The 22,931-nt window shown below is 35.1% G+C and overlaps 1 protein-coding gene across 2 annotated transcripts in view; it reads right to left on the bottom strand.

The window, feature by feature from the left end:
• Window positions 1-22,931, bottom strand: part of LOC114031801 (rho-associated protein kinase 1) — a 143,923-nt gene that overhangs the window by 33,016 nt on the left and 87,976 nt on the right. For both annotated transcript variants that reach the window (XM_027846938.1, XM_027846939.1), the window contains exons 14-19: window positions 11,829-11,964; window positions 9,691-9,782; window positions 9,306-9,552; window positions 6,035-6,141; window positions 4,853-5,003; window positions 2,063-2,223 (exon numbers count right to left, since the gene is read on the bottom strand). In XM_027846938.1, the coding sequence (XP_027702739.1) occupies window positions 2,063-2,223; window positions 4,853-5,003; window positions 6,035-6,141; window positions 9,306-9,552; window positions 9,691-9,782; window positions 11,829-11,964 (894 nt within the window). The remainder of the gene's footprint in view (window positions 1-2,062; window positions 2,224-4,852; window positions 5,004-6,034; window positions 6,142-9,305; window positions 9,553-9,690; window positions 9,783-11,828; window positions 11,965-22,931) is intronic.

The raw sequence follows: 22,931 nt of genomic DNA, 5'->3' as shown, positions 1-22,931 counted from the left end.
AGAAGAGAAGAGAAGAGAAGAGAAGAGAAGAGAAGAGAAGAGAAGAGGGCCCAATACAGAGCTTTAGGAGACAAAAGTTAGTGAGCATGGTGCAGATCTCTCCCATTCTAATCCATCTTCTATAGAGCTACCAAAGTGATTTTTCCTAAAGCACAGGACTAACCATGATGACCCCCTCTCAATAAACTCCAATAGTTCTTTAATACTTCTAGGATCAAATACACACTGTTTTGTTTTTCATTTAAAGCTCTTCACAACCTGGTCTATCTTTCCAGGTTTTTTTTTTGTTTTTTTTTTTAATATAGTGTTTTTCTCCATGGACTCTGTGGTCGAGTCATACTTAACCCACTTACCAATCCTCACTCATGATGCAATTCCTCCTGCCCTCTGCTTTTCAGAGTCCACGACCCTCCTTTAAGCCTCTGCTCAGGAACCACCTCCCATAGGAAGTTCCCCATTAGTTCCCCAGCTGCCAGTGTTTTTCCATTTGCTCTGTATTTATCTTCTGTGTTAATGTATGTATTGTTTTCCCCTTTATAATGTAAGCTCCTTGATGGCAGAGACCAGTTTTTGTTTTTTTCTTTTTATTCTCAGACCTTACAACAGTGCCTGGAATACAGTAACTGCTTAACAAATGTTTGATGACCTATTGATTCCTGATTCAAAGGTTCACTGTTCAAAGCTAGGGCAGATAATAAACAGAAAAGTATGACAAAGTCTTTCAACAACAGCATAAGTAGTGCTAAAACTGATGAAAAAAGGAAAGATAAAAGGTTTTTTCCTGAAGCTATACTGGGATTATGAAGGAGACCTTTTTTCATGTTAACAAGTTGGACTTGATTTCCTCTGAAATCCCTTCCAATTCTGAGTTTGTGATTCTGTTACTTATCTAACACATTAGCTACAAAATAAAGTGTTTTAAGCCAAATTAAATCAATCCATATACTCTAAGTTAAATCTCTTCTGATATGTATACTTGCTCTTTTTCATATGATTTTTTTAGGTAGTTAAAAATGACGTGTTTAAATACTATGTTTTAGATTTTCACTTCAGAGTACAGCATATCTTATAAGCAAAGACTATTTTATCAGACAGTAAGTTTCTCTAAAGTTGGAGGTGAATTTCTGTCATATTGTTTTCTATTCACAATGCTTAAGAAAAGTTTATAAGTGTTTACTGATGCCAAATTTTGTAAGAAGTACTCAAACCAATGAACTCACAGATCTCCCCTAACAAAATACTTATTGATAATAAATATCAGGTGCCACAGGTCCTCTCCCTTCCCTACCCCAGCACACCAACTACCTTGATCTCACCAGGCACTAAAAGGCTCAGCAGAAGAGATACTATTGGGAGCCCTACATCCCAACTTCTCTGTGAATACCCTTTCTCCCTCTTCCCCACTCCTGGTTGGCTACTGCTGTTTTCCCCAAGCTCTCTTTGCCCATACCACCTACACTCCTAAAGGAAGGGATCCAGAGTTTTCTCTCCACTGAAACCCTTGGGCTCTCTCTGTTTCCCCCTTTCCAACAATTATGGGCTAGACTCCTCTAGTTTTCCGACTCTGAGGAGCAGACATGGCTATTCACACTGTTTGTATGAACAGGGAGTAATTAACTACAATCCTTCCAGGAAAAGGGAAGACCACTGGGCCTTATCATACAACTGACTGCCTTCTGGCCCTCCACACATTGCCATCTTACCTGCTGAGGCACCCTTAGAGTCACTGGGCTGTGCTATTTGTCCAGAAGCTGAACCTTCCTATATAGGTTGTCCCCCCTAATTAGAATGTTAGCTTCTTGATAGCACGGACTGTCTTTTATGTTTGCTAACCCAGCACTTAGCACAATCCTTGAAACACAGTAAGCACTTAAAAAATCCTTTTTCATTCATCATTCATTTATAAACATAGGCATAGCTTAATATCAAGCTATCTCCTTAATAAAAATTATGCTATTTTAATTGATAACATAGTTATCTTCCTTATTCACAAACTTTCTTTAATATACAGCTGTTTTTCTTTCACATTGAGAACAAAGACAATAGTATCCTTTTTTCTTACTTCATCCTCCATTCTCTCCTTGTGTTCTGCCAAATGCTCCAGTTTCTGCTGAGACTGTTTCAAGTCGACATCTAACATGGAACACTGCTTTTCAATGTGAACAACTCTATTTTCAGCTTTTTCTCGTGCTGCTCTCTCTTCCTTCAGTTTCTTTTCCATTTCTACAAAATGATGGAATTGAATTAGTTCTTAACAATTACATTAGCTTTTAACAAGAGACAATTTTGTTACTCCTTATTCAAAATGGTTCAATCAGCAAAATGCATTCCAACTGTTTCTAAGATCAATGACAGTATGAAATATCATTAACAAGTTTTTGCATAGTTGAGTGTTTTTATAAGCAAATCATTATAGGAAGTATAAAAAAAATTGAATAATGTAGTAGACTCTTCCATGTACAGACTGGTCCAAAGGTTATCCATCATTCATCCAGAACCTTTTGGTTATCAGGAGGCAAAGAACAAGTCTGAAACATATATTGAACACAGTTTTCATTCCAAGTCAAAAGAGGGGAAAAAGAAGAGGAAAACTAGAAATGAAGTAGCAGCTAAAAATAAAGGCTAAGCAAGGACTAATCATCTTTGTATTTTCCCTATCGCCTAGTACATAACAGATGACCAACAAATACTTAACTTACAGTAAAAATGAATGTCTTTCTCATGGCAGGTTTTGCTTTCCAAATTGTAAGCACTTAAGAACATTTAAAAAGTAAACTTCATTAATGCCTTTGGTTGTTACATAATCATTTCTAGGTACTGCACACTCCACACATTTTCTTTTTAAAAACTAATGCCTTTTGTTTTTATATCACATTCACTCCTGAATATATCCTTCTCTACATCACATGTGTGTGTGTATATATATATATGTATGTATGTATGTATGCACACATGCATGCACAAACACATACACACAGAGTCTATACAGTGTAAATGGGTGGTAATCTCAGAAGAAAGGAAAACACTAATAGTAGAGAAGACCAGGAAAGGTCTCTTGCAGATGGTGGTATTTGAGGTTAGTCTTGAAGGAGATCTAAGAAGCCAAGAGGCACAGGTCAGGAGGATAAATATTTCAGGCATGGGGACCCATGTCAGTGAAGAGGTAGGAATTCAGAAGGTGAGATGTTATGTGCAAGGAACAGCAAATTGGCCATACTACTGGATTGTAGAACTGATGGTGGAGAATAAATTAAGACTACTTGGAAACATAAGAAGCAGATTTGTGAATGGTGTTAAAATGCTAAATTGATTATTTTATATTTGATCCTGCAGATAAGAGTTGCTAGAGTTTACTATGGTGGGTGACAGGGTCACACTTGTACTTTAGGAGGCTCAGTTTGGCAGACAACTGAAAGATGGGCTACGGAAAGGGGGAAAGAGTGGAAAGGGAAAGAAAGACCAACCATAAAGCTACAGCAGTAGTGCACGCGCACGCACGCACGCACGCACGCACACACACACACACACACACACACACATGAAATAACAAAGGACTGTAAAAGGGGGAAGAGAAACCTCAGAGTTGTTTTACTTTGAATTTCTCTTATTACTAGTGATTTTGGTGCAAACATTTATTTGGTTGTTATTAGTTTGGAATTCTTTTCTTGTGAACTGTTTCTTTATATCTTCTAACAGCTTACCCAATGGGGAATAGATCTTGGTCTTCTATATTTGTGTTAATTCTCTTTTCCCCCTTGGATATCAGATCCATATCAGAGATATATGATGCATCAGGTTTTTTTTTTCAATTACTTGTTTCTGATTTTATCCCAGCATATTAATTTTGCTCTTGTAAAAAGCTTTGCAATTTCAGGTAATCTATTGATCTATTTTACCTTTTATTTTATTAAGGATTTTCTCCCCAAATTAGCAAAAACATATATACATCTATATGCATACATATACACACATACTGTGTTTTCTCTTGCAACATGGCTAATATGGAAATATATTTTGCATGACTTTACATGTGTAATCGATACCAAAATTGCTTGCCTTCTCAAAAAGATGGGAGGAGGGAGAGAATTTGGAACTCAAAATTTTTAAAAATGAATATTAAATTTTTTTATATTCAAGTGGGAAATATTTAATGAAATAAAAATGTATTATATATTCAGTGTGTGAGCATTTAGTGTGTGTGTGTGTGTGTGTGTGTGTGTCTTTGCTGTGTTTAATGTTGTTAGATAATGGCCAAATTGTGGTATACAACTATGACAGAATATCACTGCACTTTAAGAAAAGATAAAAAATGGAATTCAGGAAAGCACACGAAAGATTTATATGAACTGATGCAGGGTCAAGAACAAAGTACCAGGAAAACAATACACAAAATGATGACAACATAAATGAAAAGACCCCTTCTTCCCCGCTTCCTTCCAAGGCCCAAATTGAAAACTGTGTAATTATAATGAACAATTTTGGCCCCAGAGAAAAGACAAGGAAAAAAATACATCCCTCTTTTCTTTAAAGAGGCCAGACACTATAGGTCTGGAGTTTTACGTAACTGTCAGAATCTATTAACGTATTGGTTAATTTTGCTGAACTGATTTTTTTTCTTTCTTTTTTTATTCTTTGTTAGAAGAGATGGCTGGGTAGAAGATAGGTTAAGGAACATAATCAGGAAAAGGGTGATTATAAAAATAAATAAATTTTAAAATGTTCGGTTTTCTTTTGAGAATTAAAATACTGATGGTTGGAACTATAGCTGGTCAAAATACAAAGTTCACAAACATTACTTAAAGCTATCAGCTTTCTGCTAATTTTATAGGGAAATATAAAAATTAACACTTACCACACATTGCAACTGATTTTGCCTCTTCAATAGATTGATGCTTGTCAGTTAAACGGGCTTTAGTCACTTTATGCTCATTTACTTCCTGTTCTAATCTTTGCTGTAATGATTTTAGCTTGTAGTTTAAATCTATTTCCAAATTATTCTTTTCCTGAAATATAAGAGTAAGTTACGAACTAAAAATTGCCATAGACCTCAAATATCAGCTATTCTCATTATTAATGATATGAAATAAAGATAGCATATTTCATTAGATTTTTTTCCTTCCTTATAACAGCTCAAAATGAACAATATCAATAACAAAAATCAAGGAATTTTTTTCCTTTGAATAAACATTTTTTTGTCCTTTGAAATAGTCATCTATGTGTACAGAAATGTTCTTAGGGGCTTAAAAAACATCAAGCAGATTCATAGCTGGAAACAAATGAATATCACAATTCTTTATTTCTAATTTGTTGCTTCTTTCCTTATGGATCATGGTTGAGTATGTTTTGGCAGAAGAGAAGCAAAAACTATCAATGAAAAACTTGCCATTCTTCTTGGACAGGAAAACAATTTACACCCATTGAGATACACTGTCTCAATCTAACCTAACCCTGATTTCTGGAGCCTCTAACTTTTACCAGCTATATCCTCTATTCCTTCTCTCTTCCATTACTAGGCAAACTCATCTGGACACTTGTGGCTCTAGTGAACCCACAATCCTGGTGGGAAGTGGGGGGGGAGAGAGGGAAAGGATGTCATAGGGATAACACACATTGCACTGAAATGGATATGCAGCATCTGGTTGTTCTTTTTGTTGGAAAACCAGGAAACAACAACCAAAAAACATGAAATTTGCAAGATAAGGAAATCCTAAATATTTTCAATTACTAGGCATTTTTACTTTTGCTTCTCTCTGTCTCTCACACACAAACCCTTTCACATATGACATAATTCCTTACTTGAAGCACTTTTTCCTCTCATTCATGTTTAAAAATTTGACTAATAAAATATATCTAAATAATACAAAAACATTCTAAATTTAAAATACAGAACAAAACATTATTTAATTCTTCCCTTTCACAGATTTAAATATTTACATTTAGGAAGTTACTATAACTTAAAATAGCAATATCAAAAATATGTTCTTAATCTATTAATGTTAACTCCAAAAACAAAGTGAGATACTTCCTTTCATACCTTTTCTGAATGATTAAGCATGTCTTGAGCCTCTTTTCTTTCCCCTTCCACTCTTTCAAGATTATGTTTAAGGTGTTTAACTTCCTCTTGTAAAGATGTAATTCGAGCTAACAAGAAAAAAAAAAAGAAAGGAAAAAAACATAAATATGCTGGATAGCATAAATTTTGCTTTGTTTGTTCCTCATCCAGATTAATATGAATCAGAAAATATCCCTAATCAGATGAAAGTTATTCAGTATATTCATGCATAGACAAATGCAGTTTAGGTGCTATAAATGTAAAACAGAAAAAAAAAAAACAACCAAAAATACTAGAACATGTTATCACCTAATATTAGATTTTCGTTTCCTACAGGCAAATCTCTCAGCTTTTCTGAATCTATTAATCTGAGGTTACTATAGGTTATAGGTATAAACCATATAAAAATGTAAGTCACATTCATATGGAGCTTTAATGGATATGAAATGCCTTATATACAGTAATCAACCAACAAGCAATTATTAAGCATCTACAATGTGCCAAGCATTGTGTTAGACCCTGGGGACACAGAGAAAAGTAACAATTCTTGACCTCCAGGATTTTACAGTCTAGTAGGAGAAGACAACGTATACATAAACAAGCACGTGTGTGTATGTATGTGTGTATAAAAAATATAAAAACACACATACACACACACACACACACACACACACAAAATAGGGATACAAGATAACTTGGGAGGAGGAAGAAGCAGAGCTGTGTAAAAGGTCCATTACAGGTATGGGGACAGCCAACAATGAGAAGGAAGATGAAGAGCCATGTTAATGTCACACTTCCTCCCACTTGCCTCCCCTCTATGTCCTCTGACAAGAGGAAGGGATTTAAATTCTGTCTTTTCTTTTTCTTCCCAGATTTTATATTTTTGTGGTATAAATGACAAATGACCCCTTTTTTAAAGAATCTCTTTTTATGCAATGACCCTGCTCTGAGCTATTCCACACACACAAAAAATATGGCTATATACCTTTTTTTTTTTTTTTTTGCAGCCTATGCTAACTCTTGGTTCTAAAAATAGAAGATTCTATTTTGCGATATGAAAACAACAAATTATGATCAGAAACTAAAGATTAGACTACACAAAGAACAATAAAGCCAGGATTAGAAGAATGTGCGTACTGGCTAAAAAGAGTAGATATAATTTAGGAGGGATTTATAATTAATGAATAAGCATTTATTAAAGGAAATCATGATCAATCACAAAATCAAGTTCTTTTTGAAAAGACTGCCATTTTAAAAGTTTAAAAGTTTTAAACTGGAACTAAAATGATAAAAGAATGCTAACGTCATCTGTCATGGATATCCTGTAAGTATTAAGACCTATATTATGAAGCCTTCTAGGAAACTTTTGGGAAAATAAGAATTAATGTCACCAATGACTTTTTTGTTTTATTTTCTGTAGTTGACCAAGAGGTTAATTTGCGTCTTTGTCTAATTTAAAGCACATCCAGCTTATTATTTCCCAATTTTGAAATGCTTCCTGCCACATTTTAACTAGTAACATATGTTTGCATTGACATAGTATTTTATGGCCTATAAAGTAATTTCCTTTAAACTCTGTGCAGTAGATAGTTCCCCATTTTAGAGGGGGAAGAAGTGAGGCTCAGAAAGGTTAAGCTCTTTATTACTAGTAAATGTTAGAACTGGGCCTTGAACTTAGGTTTTTCTGACTCCAAAAGCAGTTCTCTTTCTACCCACTACTCCTTACTACAGACCATCACTCCATCAGGACAGAGGCCATATCTAAGCTTTGTACATATCAGACATAACAGAGCAAAATTATGTCAACCTTTACGGAAGTGATTCACTATAAAACCATGTAAATAAATACTCAATATTCTTCTCTGTTATCTAAAAACCAGCCTCTAATCAGAGGTGAATCAGTAGGTGGTAAAAAAATCCTCTTGGCTTTTTGATGCATAAAGTTAACACTTCTCATTGGTTCCAAGGTAACACAAAATGTACCTAAGTAGATGATTAATGTGATAATTTAAAGGTGTCAAGCATCATACTGTGACAGTATAATAGAGTTGATTTTCTCTTGCTACACTCTGGGATATTTTAAACCTCTAGCCCTGAAAATGATCCAGTTTGCTGTGATAACTTCAGAACCAATGGGATGTCCTACTTTTTCTGCTTCTATAACCACAGAAATTAAATTTTATTAGTACTTATTAAATAGCTAGGAAAGGCACTTTGTTAGGCATGGTAAAATGACAAGTAAGACATATTTTCTGCTCTCAAAGAACTTACAATTTACCCCGATGATTTTCTCCATGGAACTAGAGTTTAATACCAAACCTAACTTTGAAGCCTTACCTATGCTTCCATACCATGATTAAGGATCAAACATCCCTTTTTTCCTCTGTGTTATTTTGTTATTGCCATATTTACCTACTCTACTATGTCACAGTTGGCCTTAAAAGAACAGAGAAGCAGTTGGGAAGAGCTGGACAAACAAAATCAGATATATCTGGGGCAGATGATGTTTTGTTTCTATTCTTAAACTAGTACTTCTAGGTCTTATTCCTTCGTTCTTGTCCTCACACAGAATTTCATTAATACCTTTAGCACAACCTCTCCCAAATATTAGTCTCTGAGGACAAAGGCTTCAACATTCATGTTCTAATTTCTGCAGATATAATATAGGGCATAAAGCCATTCTCAGTCCTTATTCCCTGTTAGGTAACACTCCTTGGTGATACACTACGATTCCCGATTCTAATCTCATTGACTATAAGTCTTATGTGATTCTGAGTAAGTTATATAATTTCTGTTCTGTAGTTTCCTCATCTGTAAAGTCATGTATTTTTCCATTTGTCTACCTTCTGGGTTTTACTTACCCTAATGAGGGTAAAGTGAATTTTAAAAAAAATTAAATATTTTAAGAACTGGTGGTGGCATTATGGCTTGAGTATACCTGAGTGCTGGGCTTGGTATCAGAAAAACCTGGCCTTAAATGCTGCCGTGACATTCATTAGTTGTGACCCCAGGTGTACATTCCTTCCTGTGCTTCAGGTAACTCTTTAAAATATATCTACTAAGAACTGCAATCTGCACTGATGGAGGGAGTTACAATACCAAGAATTCCCCCAAGCTGATAAAGATCAAAGACTCTTTGTGTATTTAAGAAGTATAAGTCAAAAAAGGAATTATTACTTTGAAAGAAATTAAACTGTACCCATTTCTGGTTTCACCAGAGTACTTGGATCTGTACTTCTATTGAACACTTTACCTTGGAGATCTCCAATCATCTCAGATCCGTGACTTCGGTCTCTCCGTTCAGCTTCTAATGCAGCCTGAAGCTGGTAATAATCTTTGTCCACTTGTGATTTGGTTGTCTCTAAAATTCTGTTTCGCTCTTGCAATTCTCTGTTCAGGGACTCTAACTGACTTACTGATTTGCTTAATTCTGTGTGGCTCTTTCTTAACCTTGCTGCTGTGTCCGATTCTGTCCTCAGTAAGTCATTGGCTTCTTTCAGCTATTAGAAGAGAAACAAATGGGTCTTGGCTAAAGTACAAATTAAAACCACAACACTGTGGTTTAATTAATATTAATTAAATTAATTAAAAATTAAAACCACATCAAAAGAAAAACTGATTGCAAAAAGAAGCCTTACTTGCTTCTGTAACTGTGCCATTTTCTCATTTGTAAGCTGAGAATTTTGACTAATTTTCTTCAGGTCATCCAATTGATCTTTTAATGTAGAAACTAGAAAAAAATGAACATAATATTTTAAAATTTCTCCCAGAAAAATAATGCTAAATTCTTTTAAAAAACAGCAAATATAGTCACAGATGATGAATTCATCCACATTAGTCTTCCTCTACCAAGGCTTCAAGACAAAGGATCTTGATTCCACAATGTAAAACTAAAAGCTGATTCCTAATTATGCTGCTACAGTGTACACACATACTTTATCACTTTTAAATTTTTAACCATTAATCATGATCAAAAAAAGAGCCTAGACATCATCTTTCAAGAAATTATCAAGGAAAACTGTCCTGATATTTTAGAAACAGAGGGCAAAATAGAAATTGGAAGAATCCACCGATCTCCTCCTGAAAGAGATCCCCAAAGGAAAACTCCTAGGAATATTGTCGCTAAATTCCAGAGTTCCCAGGTCAAGGAGAAAATATTACGAGCAGCCAGAAAGAAACAATTCAAGTATTGTGGAAACACAATCAGGATAACACAAGATTTAGTTGCTTCTACATTAAGGGACCGCAGGGCATGAAATATAATATTCCAGAGAGCAAAGGAGATAAGATTACAACCAAGAATCACCTACCCAGCAAAACTGAGTATAATCCTTCAGGAGGAAAAATGGTCATTCAGTGAAATAGAGGACTTTCAAGCATTCTTGATGAAAAGACCAGAGCTGAATAGAAAATTTGACTTTCAAATACAAGACGCAAGTGGAACATGAAGAAGTAAACAGAAAAGAGAAATCGTAAGAGACTTACTAAGGTTGAACTGTTTACATTCCTGCATGGAAAGATGATATTTGTATCTCATGAGACCTTTGTCAGTATTAGGGTAGTTGGAGGGGAAAAAATTATATGTATGTATATATAGATATAGATTGGTAGATAGAGGGCACAGGGTGAGTTGAAAATGAAGGGGTCATATCTGGAGAATAAAATTAAGAGGTGAGAGAGGAATATACTAGGAGAAGGAGGAAGGGAGAGGTAGAACGGGGTAAATTATCCCACAAAAAAAAAAAAAAACAAACAGAAAAGAAAAGGCTCTTACAGTGGAGGGGAAATGGGGGAAGGTGAGAGGGAATGAGTGAATCTTATTCTCATAGGATTTGACTTAAGGAGGGAATAACATACACACTCAATTGGGTGTGGAAATCTTTCTTACCCTACAGGAAAATGGGGGGGGGGAAGGCGACAAGAGAGTAGGGGAATGATAGGAGGGTAGATTGGGAAAGGGAGTAATCAGAAGCAAATACTTCTGAGGAGGGACAGGGTCAAAAAAAAAGAATAGGATATAAATGGGTGGGTGGGATAGGATTAAGGGAAATAGTTTTTCACAGCATGTCTGCTATGGAAGTGTTTCACATAACTGCACATATATAACCTATATTTAGTTGCTTGCCTTATCAATGAGGGTGGGTGGGGAGGGAGGAAGGGAGAAAATTTGGAACCCAAAGTTTTAAAAACACATGTTTAAAAAAAATGTTTTCATATGCAACTGGTAAATAAGAAATACAGGAAATGCGGCACAGAAATCCATCCTGCCCTATAGGAAAAGTGAAGGGGAAAAGGATCGGGAGGGGAGAGATAGAAGGCAGACTAGGGGAAGGGGTATTTAGAATGCATGCCATCTTGGGGTGGGGGAAGGAGCGAGATGGGGTGAAAATTTGGAACTCAAAATCTTGTGGAAGTAAATGTTGAAAACAAAAAAAAAAAATAAAAATTACCATTAAAAATAAATAAATAAAAAAAATTTTTAAACCATTAATACAAATCTTCCTAAACTCTTATTGTTGTCTCAAAATTTTAAAATTAGAACCCAAATATAGCATAACTTTGTTAAATCTATCAACAAGCATTTGTTAAGTGCCTACAATGTGCTAAAGCACTCCTTGCTAAAACAGCAGATTTCTATATAAACTTAATTCATACTGGACCATCTTTTGAATTACTTTAAGGAGCCAGAACCTTATTACCACAATGAACACCTTCATCTAAAACATAGTCTCATGGCACAGATCTTCAACCAGTGTATTCCAAAAGTGCCACTTACCCTCATTTTCAACATTCCGTCTCTTCTCATTCTCCTGTTCTATTTTTCTTTGGTACTCATTAACTCTGTGCTGCAGCAACATTTTCTCTTTCTCAATCTGAGACACTGTGGATTCTAAATTTTTTCTTTGATTTCCCTGAAATAAGAAATATTAGTAAGATTTCTTACCTTAATGCCAATTCTCATTTATTTAAAATTTTTTGAAGGTAGCCTTAAAAAAATCTATTAAGAATTATAAGACACCAAGAAGCCAAAGAGATAGGTTTGGTTTTTAAATATGAGAAAGAACTTTAGAATAACTAGAACTCTGTAACACTGAGCTGCCTATCTGCTGCATGAGGCAGAAAATTTCAGCATTAGAAGTAAAACCTCCACAGTGGATAGAGCACCAGCCCTGAAGTCAGGAGGACCTTAGTTCAAATCCAGACTCAAGACACACAGCTAGTGAGAGTGTGACTGCAGGCAAGTTGCTTAACCCCATTAGAAAGTAAAACATCTTGCAAATAGGGCGAAAATCTTTAACTGTTTTTCTATTTTTTCTTGAATTTGGGAGAAAATGAAAATATATGCAATGGTTATTACCTTTAGTGATCTCTACAGACCTACAGTGCTAATATAAAAACATGAAAAACATATCTTTTTCTGCTCACAAAAATATTTAAAAGGATCATTTTAATCAAAATAATAATTCCAAATTTACTGGATGAATAAAAAAGTAAACTAAATTAGTAATTTAATTATTCCTCAAATTTGTTACAAAATGAGCTAAAATTTGCTAAATTTTAATCAACAGAGCATCTTAGTTTTCTTTGCCAGTTTCTAAGAAGCAGACAATAACTTGGTAATTGAAAGAGAAATCGAAATTACAGTAAAACAAAGTTACTATATTTTCTGTACTTAATATCCTATCACTTAGATGCAAAAAACAAAGGAACAGAGGAAGGAAAATAATTCAATAAATATATTTTTTTGTCACATCAAATTCTATCTCATCAATTTCATGTTCTGAGCCATCACTACAAATAACCTGTTCTAATGAACAATCTCGTAATGGACTTCTGACATCTGAAAGTGTGCTTGGATTGAGACATTCTACTTCTTTACATGTTTTTTTTTTATTTCTTGATGTGTTATCATTTTAAACAGACCAATTCCTTTCACAAGCAACAGAAACTTGAGGAACCTAAAGCAGGTTTGAGAAGCATAAAGAGTGAGAGGCTAGGGGTCAAGATGTCCAAGTAGCAGGAAGCAGTACAACATACTTCTCTCCACTCAACCTCCTGTACCTGCCTCAATTCCTCAAAACAGACTAGAAAGTGCACCAGACCAAATCTTGATGGGGAAATCCAAAAAAAAAAGTCACAGTAAGTCTTTTTTTTCCAGCCAAAGTTGGTACAGGGAAACAGGAAGATCTAAGGACACTTTGCTGGGGATGGAGTCTGGCCAGGAGCAAAGTACCCAAGGAAAGGCTGTGTACTGGAGCAAGAGGAAGTCTCAGACTCACATGTAGGCACCCTCAGACCCATTCCAGGAGAGCAACGAGAACAGATACTAAATGACAGCTTTGTTGCCTATTACCTAGTTCTGGATCACAGATCCAGGGAGGTAGCATTTTTATAAGGAACAGCAGAAATCAGTGACTAGTATATTGAGAAGGAACAAGTTCAGAAGAAACAAGCGGAAGCTATGCAGCTCAGAGCCCCAGGAAGAGAGTGGAATCTCTGTTCTAGCTTCTAGCCCAGTCTAGAAGCCTGCAGAAGAATAATCAGGGCAGGAAACCCAGGCCAAAAAGAAGCTTGCACTGCTGTCACTCTGAACCAGCCAAGTTTCCCAGATGGCTGATAGGGGCTGAGCCTAACGGCAGTCTGCTCTTACTTAGACCCAAACCCAAGTCAGGAATTTGCAGAGCTCAGACCAATCAGACATTGCTCTGAATCAGAACACATAATGAGCACTGAAACCTTACAGGTCTCTGTGAGCTAGTCCTCAGAGCCTGGAATAACACAAAACAGTATTTCAAGAAAGCAATAGCAGGACCAGCCCAGATATTCCCTCCAGAAATGCACAGAGCCTGGCCCTAATACCAAGTACAAAGTCAGGAAGCAGGCTGGAAGAATGGACAAACAAAAATAAGAATCCCATCATAAAAAAAACTATTATAATGACAGAGATGCTAAAGATACAAATCCAGAAGATAAGAATGAAAGCTTCAAAGAAAAACAACTTGGGCACAAATTCAATTAGAATTCCTGGAAGAGATGAAGCAAGAGTTTAAAAAAGGAGGTAAAAAATGTTTTTATCAATGAAACAAGAGCACTACAGGAAAAAATTGGAAAATAAATGAGATCCATAGAAGAAAGAATTATAAATGGAATTAAAAATTTCAAACAAGAGGCACAAAATCTTACCCAAGTAACAAATTTCATGAAAATTGTTGTTGCTGTGTTGCTAGGCACCACCTAGCTGCCACTGAAAATTAGAATGGACAAAACAGAAGCCAATGACTTCGTAAGGTCAAAAGACTGCAAAAAAATAGAAAGTGTCTTATGACAAAAACAATTGGAAGAAAAAAAACTTTAGAATCACTGGACTACCTAAACACTATGATCAGAAAAAGAATTAGGCATGACATTTCATGAAATTTCAATGAGAAATCAAAGGAACATTATAGTCAAAATTTAAAGCTTCTAGGTCAAAGGAAAAAATACCACAAGGAACCAGAAAAAATGAATTCAGTTACCGAGGAGTTACAGTCAGAACACGTGATTTAGCAATCAATCACCTCTGTAAAAGAATGAAGAGCTTGGAATGTTACTCTAGAAGGCAAATGACGTAGCCAAGAATATAACTTATCCAGCAAAACTCAGCATAATCTCACAGGGGGAAAAATAAAACTTAAATGAAATGGAGAATCTGTAAGTATTACTGAAGAAAAGACCAGAGCTGTGTATAAAGTATGAGAGAGTAGGGGGAGCAGCTGATACCTGAACCTCACTCTCCTTTGACCTGGTCAGAGGAGGGAAGAGCACACACACGCACACCCACACACACCCACACATACCCACAGTTGGGTATAGAAACACACACACACACACACACAGAGTTGGGTATAGAAATACATTCACTCATTAGGGAAATGGGAGAGAAAAGGTGGAGGGGGACTCAATAGGAGGATAAGTTAAGGGAGAGGTTGGTCCTAAGCAAAACAATGAAGGTGTATGAAAATATTTATAGCTCTTTTTTGATGTAGCAACGTATGGGAACCTGGGAGGAGAGAATGTGATGGAATATTTCTGTGCTGTAAGAAATGCTGAATAAGTAAATTAGCTTAGGTAGAATTGTCATTTTTATTATATTAGCTCGGCCTACCCATGAGCAACTGATGTTTTTCCAGATATTTAGATCTGATTTTATTTTCGTGAAAAGTGTTTTGTAATTGTGTTCATAGAGTTCCTGGGTTTGCTTCGGGAGGTAGACTCCTAAATATTTTATAATGTCTGCAGTAAGTTTAAATGGAATTTCTCTTTCTATCTCTTGCTGTTGGGCTTTGTTGGTAATATATAGAAATGCCAATGATTTATGTGGGTTTATTTTATAGCCTGCAACTTTGCTAAAGTTGTTTATTATTTCAAGTAGTTTTTTACTTGATTCTCTGGGATTCTCTAAGTATAACATCAGGTCATCTGCAAAGAGTGATAGCTTTGTTTCTTCTTTGCCTATTCTAATGCCTTCAATGTCTTTTTCTCTTAATGCTAAAGCTAACGTTTCCAGTACGATGTTAAATAACAGTGGTGATAATGGACATCCTTGTTTCACCCCCGATCTTATTGGAAACTATTCTAGCTTGTCCCCATTACATATTATGCTTGCTAAAGGTTTTAGATAGATGCTATTTATTATTTTAAGGAAGACTCCATTTATACCTATGCTCTCTAGTGTTTTCAATAGGAATGGGTGTTGTATTTTGTCAAAAGCTTTTTCTTCATTTATTGAGATGATCATGTGGTTTCTGTTAGTTTTGGTGTTGATATGATGGATTATGCTGATAGTTTTCCTTATATTGAACCAGCCCTGCATTCTTGGTATAAATCCTACCTGGTCATAGTGTATTATTTCTGTGATAAGTTGCTGTAATCTATTTGCTAATATTTTGTTTAAAATTTTTGCATCTATATTCGTTAGAAAAATTAGTCTATAATCTTCTTTCTCTATTTTGACTCTTCCTGGCTTAGGTATCAGCACTATATTTGTACCATAAAAAGAATTTGGTAAGATTCCGTCTTTACCTATTTTACCAAATAGTTTATATAGTATTGGCATTAATTGTTCTTTAAATGTTCGATAGAATTCACTTGTAAATCCATCAGCCCCTGGAGATTTTTTCCTAGGGAGTTCATCAATGACTTGTTCAATTTCTTTTTCTGAGATGGGGTTATTTAAGTATTTTACTTCCTCTTCTGTTAATCTGGGCAATTTATATTTTTGTAAATATATATCCATTTCACTAAGATTGTCAAATTTGGTGGCATATAGTTGGGCAAAATAATTCCTAATTGTTGTTTTAACTTCCTCTTCCTTGGTGGTAATTTCACCCTTTTCATTCTTGATACTAGTAATTTGGTTTTCTTCTTTCTTTTTTTTAATTAGATTAACCAAAGGTTTATCTATTTTATTGGTTTTTTCATAAAACCAGCTCTTAGTTTTATTTATTAGTTCAATAGTTTTCTTAATTTCAATTTTATTAATTTTTCCTTTGGTTTTCAATATTTCTAATTTGGTGTTTAACTGAGGATTTTTAATTTGTTTTTAAATTGATTTTTAATTTAAATGACATTTCTAACTAAGCTAATTTACTTATTCAGTGCCATACCAACCAAACCAATCAAACTACCAAAAAATTATTTTATAGAGTTAGAAAAAATAATAACAAGATTCATTTGGAAGAACAAAAGGTCCAGAATATCAACAGAACTAATGAAAAGAAATTCAGGGGAAGGTGGCCTAGCCATTCCAGACCTTAAATTGTATTATAAAGCAGCAGTCATCAAAACTGCTTCGTACTGGCTAAGAAATAGAGTGGTGGATCAATGGAATAGGTTAAATATGCAAGACACAGTAGTCAATGACTATAGTAATCTATTATTTGATAAACCCAAAGACCCTAGCTTCTGGGATAAGAACCCACTCTTTGAAAAAAACTGCTGGGAAAACTGGAAAAGAGTATGGCAGAAACTAGGCATAGACCAAAATCTCACACCATATACCAAAATAAAGTCAAAATGGGTTCATGATTTAGATATAAAGGCTGATACTATAAGCAAACTGAGAGAGCAAGGAATAGTTTACCTGTCAGATCTATGGAGAACAGAAGAATTCATGACCAAACAGGAGATAGAGAACATTACAAAAAGCAAAGTGGATAACTTTGATTACATTAAATTGAAAAGTTTTTGCACAAACAAAGCCAATGCAACTAAGATTAGAAGGAAGGTAGAAAATTGGGAAAGAATTTTTACAACCAGTTTCTCTGATAAGGGCCTCATTTCTAAAATATATAGAGAATTAAGTCAAATTTATAAGATTACAAGCCATTCCCCAATTGATAAGTGGTCAAAGGATATGAACAGACAGTTCTCAGATGAAGAAATTAAAGCCATCTATAGTCATATGAAAAAATGCTCTAAGTCACTACTGATTAAAGAAATGCAAATCAAAACAACTCTGAGGTACCACATCACACCTATCAGAATGGCCAACAAGACAAAACAGGAAAATGATAAATGTTGGACAGAATGTGGTAAAATTGGAACACTAATGCATTGTTGGTGGAGTTGTGAAATGATCCAACCATTCTGGAAAGCAATTTGGAACTAAACCCAAAGGGCTATAAAAATTTGCATACCCTTTGACCCAGCAATAGCACTTCTAGGGCCATATCCCAAAGAGATCACACAAATGGGAAAAGGACCTACATGTACAAAAATATTCATAGCAGCTCTTTTTGTGGTGGCAAAGAATTGGAAATTGAGAGGATGCCCATCAACTGGGGAATGGCTGAGCAAGTTGTGGTATATGAATGTGATGGAATACTATTGTGCTGTAAGAAATGATGAACAGGCTGACTTCAGAAAAACCTGGAAAGACTTGTATGGTCTGATGCTGAGTGAAGTGAGCAGAACCAAGAGAATGTTATACACAATAACAGCCACGTTGTGTGATGACTAATATTGATAAACTTAACCCTTCCTGGCAATACAAGGATCTAAGACATCTCCAGAGGCCTTGTGATGGAAAATACTATCCACACCCAAACAAAGAACTATGGAAGCCGAATTGTTATTTTTTTCTCTTCTGTTGAGGTTTGTTTCCTCTTTCTGATGGTTCCTCCTATTGGTTTCAGTTTCTACTTATAACATCATTAATGTGAAAATATGTTTAATATGAATGTAAATGTATAGACTATATCAGATTGTGCGCCATCTTGGGGAGGGTGGTGGGGAGGAAGAGGGAGAAAAATTTTAAACTCAAAAGCATATGGAAGTGATTATTGATAAATCAAAATAAATTAATAAAAAAATTAAAAAAAAAAAAAGAAATGCTGAAAGGGATGGTTTCAGAGAAAACTAGGAAGACTTGTATGACATAACAGAGTGAAGTGAACAGAACCAGGAAAACAATTTATACAATAAGGTAAAGACAAATAATTTTGAAAGAATTAGAAACGCGGATCATGATAAGACACACTACCTGCTTCTTGATAGAGAAGTGAAGGACTCAGAGTGCAGAATGAGACATATTTTTGGACATGATCCAAATAGAAATTTGTTTTGTTTGACTAAGTGCTTGTAACAGTGGTTTTGTTTTTCTTTTGTTCTGATTTGGGGGTGGGACTGGAATAGGAGGGAGAAAAGTCTGGTTTTTACTGATTAAAAAATAAACTTTGAATGAAATATAAAATAAAAAAGAATCTGTTAAGTTATTAAAGAAATCAGTTATTAAATGCCTTCGTGCTGTCCATGTATTAGTTAAACATAAATAAACAGTTCTCTCATCAAAAAAGGAAGAGGCTATGCCATACAAAATCTCTGACACCACTTCATAGAAGTTATACTGGGCAGGGTAATAGATATTACAGAGTTAAAATGGAAGGGAGATGAAAGTTATATCAATTCATTTTGCCTAATTTGGACAGTACTTTGCAACTCCTGAAAATATCTTTCTAACATCAAATGCAAAGTGCACTGCTTGTTCTGTGACTTGGCTGGATATGGTAGCTGTTATCATCACACACACATCATGCCTCGCACAACTTAAGTTACATAGATTAGAAGCATAAGTGCACTACCATTAAAATTCTTAAGATACTAAATTATTATTTTTCCTCAAAGAGTTTATTTGATTTTTAATAAGTTTAACAAATAATACTGCTTCTTTTCTTCAAAGCTCACTCACTATCTCAGAATTTCCACATCACGATTTTATTCTTTGCATCCTCTTATTTCTGTTGTTTCTAAGAGTGAAAATACTATATAACTTCCTTTGTTCTTCCAAAGATTTCTGGAAGTAAGTCCAACTTTATGCTATTAAGAGGCAAGAGGAAGGTCCTATGATACATGTCTTTTTGAGTAACACTTGGACAGTTATCCAGTATGTATTCTCTCACTGATTTTATGCTTTAGGTCAGAAACCTAGGAATCACATTACAACTTCTTTCCCATTCCATTTTTTTTTTTAGAGATTCTCTTTTCCCCTCTGTTCCCGAGTAACCAGGAAAAGCTCTTTGATTCTAATCTCTACCAGAAAAAAATGGATGTTACTGGCAGTGTTTACCCTACTCCCTTGAGGCCTAGTAAGGAGGACAGGAAAACATCTACCAAATTATGGAACAAAAGTCAACAAGAAGCAGTCTACAATGAAAAATAGCACTGAAACCTTTTTTCTTCTGTGAAAAATGATAGTTTGCCTTTAGAGGTACAAGTGTATTTCACTCTTGTATTTGACAGTTATACTATAGGAACTACAAACATGATACTAAAGATAGATATAAGAACTTTCATTCATCATTGTAAAAATATTTTTATAATTAAGAACACTCACATTTTCCATGGAATAAAAAAGGTTAAAAGTGGATAAAGGCAGCATGGTGTAGTGAACAGGGGGGTGGCCTAGCCTGGAGTGAAGACGACTTGGTTCAAGACCACCTCTGATCAAAATCAGCTGCTCAGGCATATTAGATATGTGACCCTGTGGCAAGTAGGGGAAACTATCAGTGCCTCTAGACAACTCTAAGACTTTAAGATTCACTGATCTGCACTGAAAAGATAAAGCTTCCTCCAAGAGAGCTCCCAATACTTATCAAATAATGGATCTACACTTTGCCACTTCCTCCCCATCCCCCACAACCATTCACTCTGGAGTGAGGTGATAAATGCTTGAACTACACTGGTGGTAGTATGAATGGAAGGAAGAAGAAAGAGATGAGAGAATGTTGTAGAAGGAGAATGAATAAATTTGGCAACTGATGTAATATGTAGAATGAGAAAGAGTGAGGATGAATGCCTGGCATTTCAAACCTAGATGACCAGAAAGATGGTGGTATATAAGATAGAAAGGGAAGTAAGTTTGGACATGTTAAGTTTAAGATAACTATGGCACACCCAATTCAAAATATACATTAGGCAAACAGATATGTAGGAGAAAAATCTTATAATGCAGGAATCAGTTGTGGGAATGAACCCAAAGTAAACAAGGAAATATTTTAAAAGGGAAGCAAGTAGATAGAAGGCCACTATGCAAAGCCACTACGGGCAGCTAGGTGGTGCAGTAGGTAGAACAGTAGGTAGTTAAGAAGACCTGAATTCAAATCTGTCCTCAGATACTAACTGGGACCTTGGGCAAGTCACTTAACCCCATTGCCCAGCCAAAAATAAATAAATAAATAAATAAATAAAAAATTAAAAAAAAAATCCCAAATATTAAAGTGCTCTAGAAACAAGTTACTTATATTCTGATTACAACTTTGATGGTTTTGTGAGCTCATCATTATAGGTACTCTGCCCAAACTCGGAGAACATAACACACTCATGCCTTTATATCCTGTGAAACTCTTGTCCATGTTCTCCCATAAATCCTTCACAGGAAGTCTTACCCTGTGAGTCGGTGGAATCTTCCTCTAGATTTCCTGACACTGCATAGATACAAATGGAGTATGTAGGCTGTCCTGTTGTTTATCCCCTGCTCTCACTACAAGATCAGCTTCTCTCTTTTTTTCCAGTCACACAGATCTACTGAGGTACCCTTTATACTGCTTTTCCTGTGTGACTTTTTGCTGTTAAGATGCTATATTCTCTCCTCATGTGCCTCTTCATTGTCCTTTAGGTCACTTATAATTTTTTTTTCCTAAAGAAGCAACATATGAATTTATTAGGAACTATTTTTGCCAACTATTTCAACAAAAAAATAGTCATTTAGACTTCATTTAAAGCTAAGCAGCTAGGTGGCGCAATAGTTAGAGCACCGGATCTGGAGTCAAGAAGACCTGAGTTCAAATCCATTCTCAGACACTTACTAGCTATGTGACTTTGGGAGAATCACTTAACCCTGTCTACTTCAGTATCCTCATCTGTAAAATGAGCTGTAGAAGGAAATGGCAAACTATTCCTGTATCTTTGCCAATAAAACCCCAAATGAAGTCATGGAGAATCAGACACAACTGAAATACAACTGAACAACGATAAAATTTAAATGAGATAGATGAATATTTAAAAAAACAAAAATTGCAGACCAAGAAAACAAGAAATAGATAGCTTAAATAGTTTATCTCAAAGAATAAACTGAACAAGTCATTATTTGAACTCTCAAAAAAAAAAGATGACCAGAAGAATTTATAAGTAAACTCTATCAAACATTCACCAAACAATTGATACTAATATCACATTAAAAAAAAACAAAAAACAAACACAAAAATAGGAAAAGATGAGGTCCTACTAAATGTCCACCATGACACAAACATGGTCTTGACAATCAAATCAGAGTCAAAACAGGAAGAAAACTAAAAAACAAGTTCTTCAAATTAGATAGGCACAGAAATTCAAATAAAATATTAGCAAAGAGGTTACAGAAATACATCAAAAAGACTATATAAAATAACCAGGTTAGATTCACTGCAGGCATGTTAATATTACACAACCTATAAAAACAACCAAACACATCAACAATAAAAATTATATGAGGAAATAAATGCAAGCAAAGAAGAAATAGGTTTACTTAGAGAACCCAATAGCCAACTTTGAAAAATGAAAATAATAATTTCAGCAAAGTTACAGGACACAAAATAAATCTACACAAATTAACTGCATCTCCACAAACAACAAAACTCAGCAAGAAGAAAACAGAAAGAGAATGATGTTCATGTAATACCTGCTCTTCTTACCCCTTCTTCTTCTTCTTATATGTTTATATGCTTTTTGCATACCTCAACTATGAGAATTGGTTAAGTTCTATTCCCCCAGTTTATTCAATTTTCTCTGTATTTTTTCGCTTATGACTATCAAAAGAGAATTAAACTACCCTCAATATATTTGTTTGTCCTCTTTTAATTCTGTCTATAAACTATTATGTAAACTATTAGAAAATTAAGATTTTGAGTGTTCCTTTTTCTCCCATTGGGATGAAAGCACTTCATCATTGTTTTGTTTTCTTTTTGCTTTTTCTTTGGTGAGGCAATCAGGATTAAGTGACTTGCCCAGGGTCACACAGCTAGTAAGTGTCAAGTGTCTACGGTCCTCCTGACTCCAAGGCTAGAGCTCTATACACTGCATCACCTAGCTGCCCCAAACTGAATTTTATCTGCTTTTTCTTTCTTTCTATTTTTTAGGCAATTGGGGTTAAGTGACTTGCCCAGGGTCACACAGTTAGTAAGTATCAAGTGTTTGGTCTGAGGCCACATTTGAACGCAGGTCCTCCTGACTTCAGGACCGGTGCTCTATCCACTGTGCCACCTAGTTGCCCCTATTGCTTCATTATTGTTTAAACCCTTCCAAATACATTCATCTTGTTGGATTTAAACCTTTCCTTCAGAATTTTTAATTACTCAATTTTATT

Source organism: Vombatus ursinus, unplaced genomic scaffold (assembly GCF_900497805.2).
Source record: "Vombatus ursinus unplaced genomic scaffold, bare-nosed wombat genome assembly UNPS02015255.1, whole genome shotgun sequence".
Taxonomy (NCBI): domain Eukaryota; kingdom Metazoa; phylum Chordata; class Mammalia; order Diprotodontia; family Vombatidae; genus Vombatus; species Vombatus ursinus.
The sequence above is the reverse complement of the archived record's forward strand: the minus strand, read 5'-3'. Positions and strand labels throughout refer to the sequence as shown.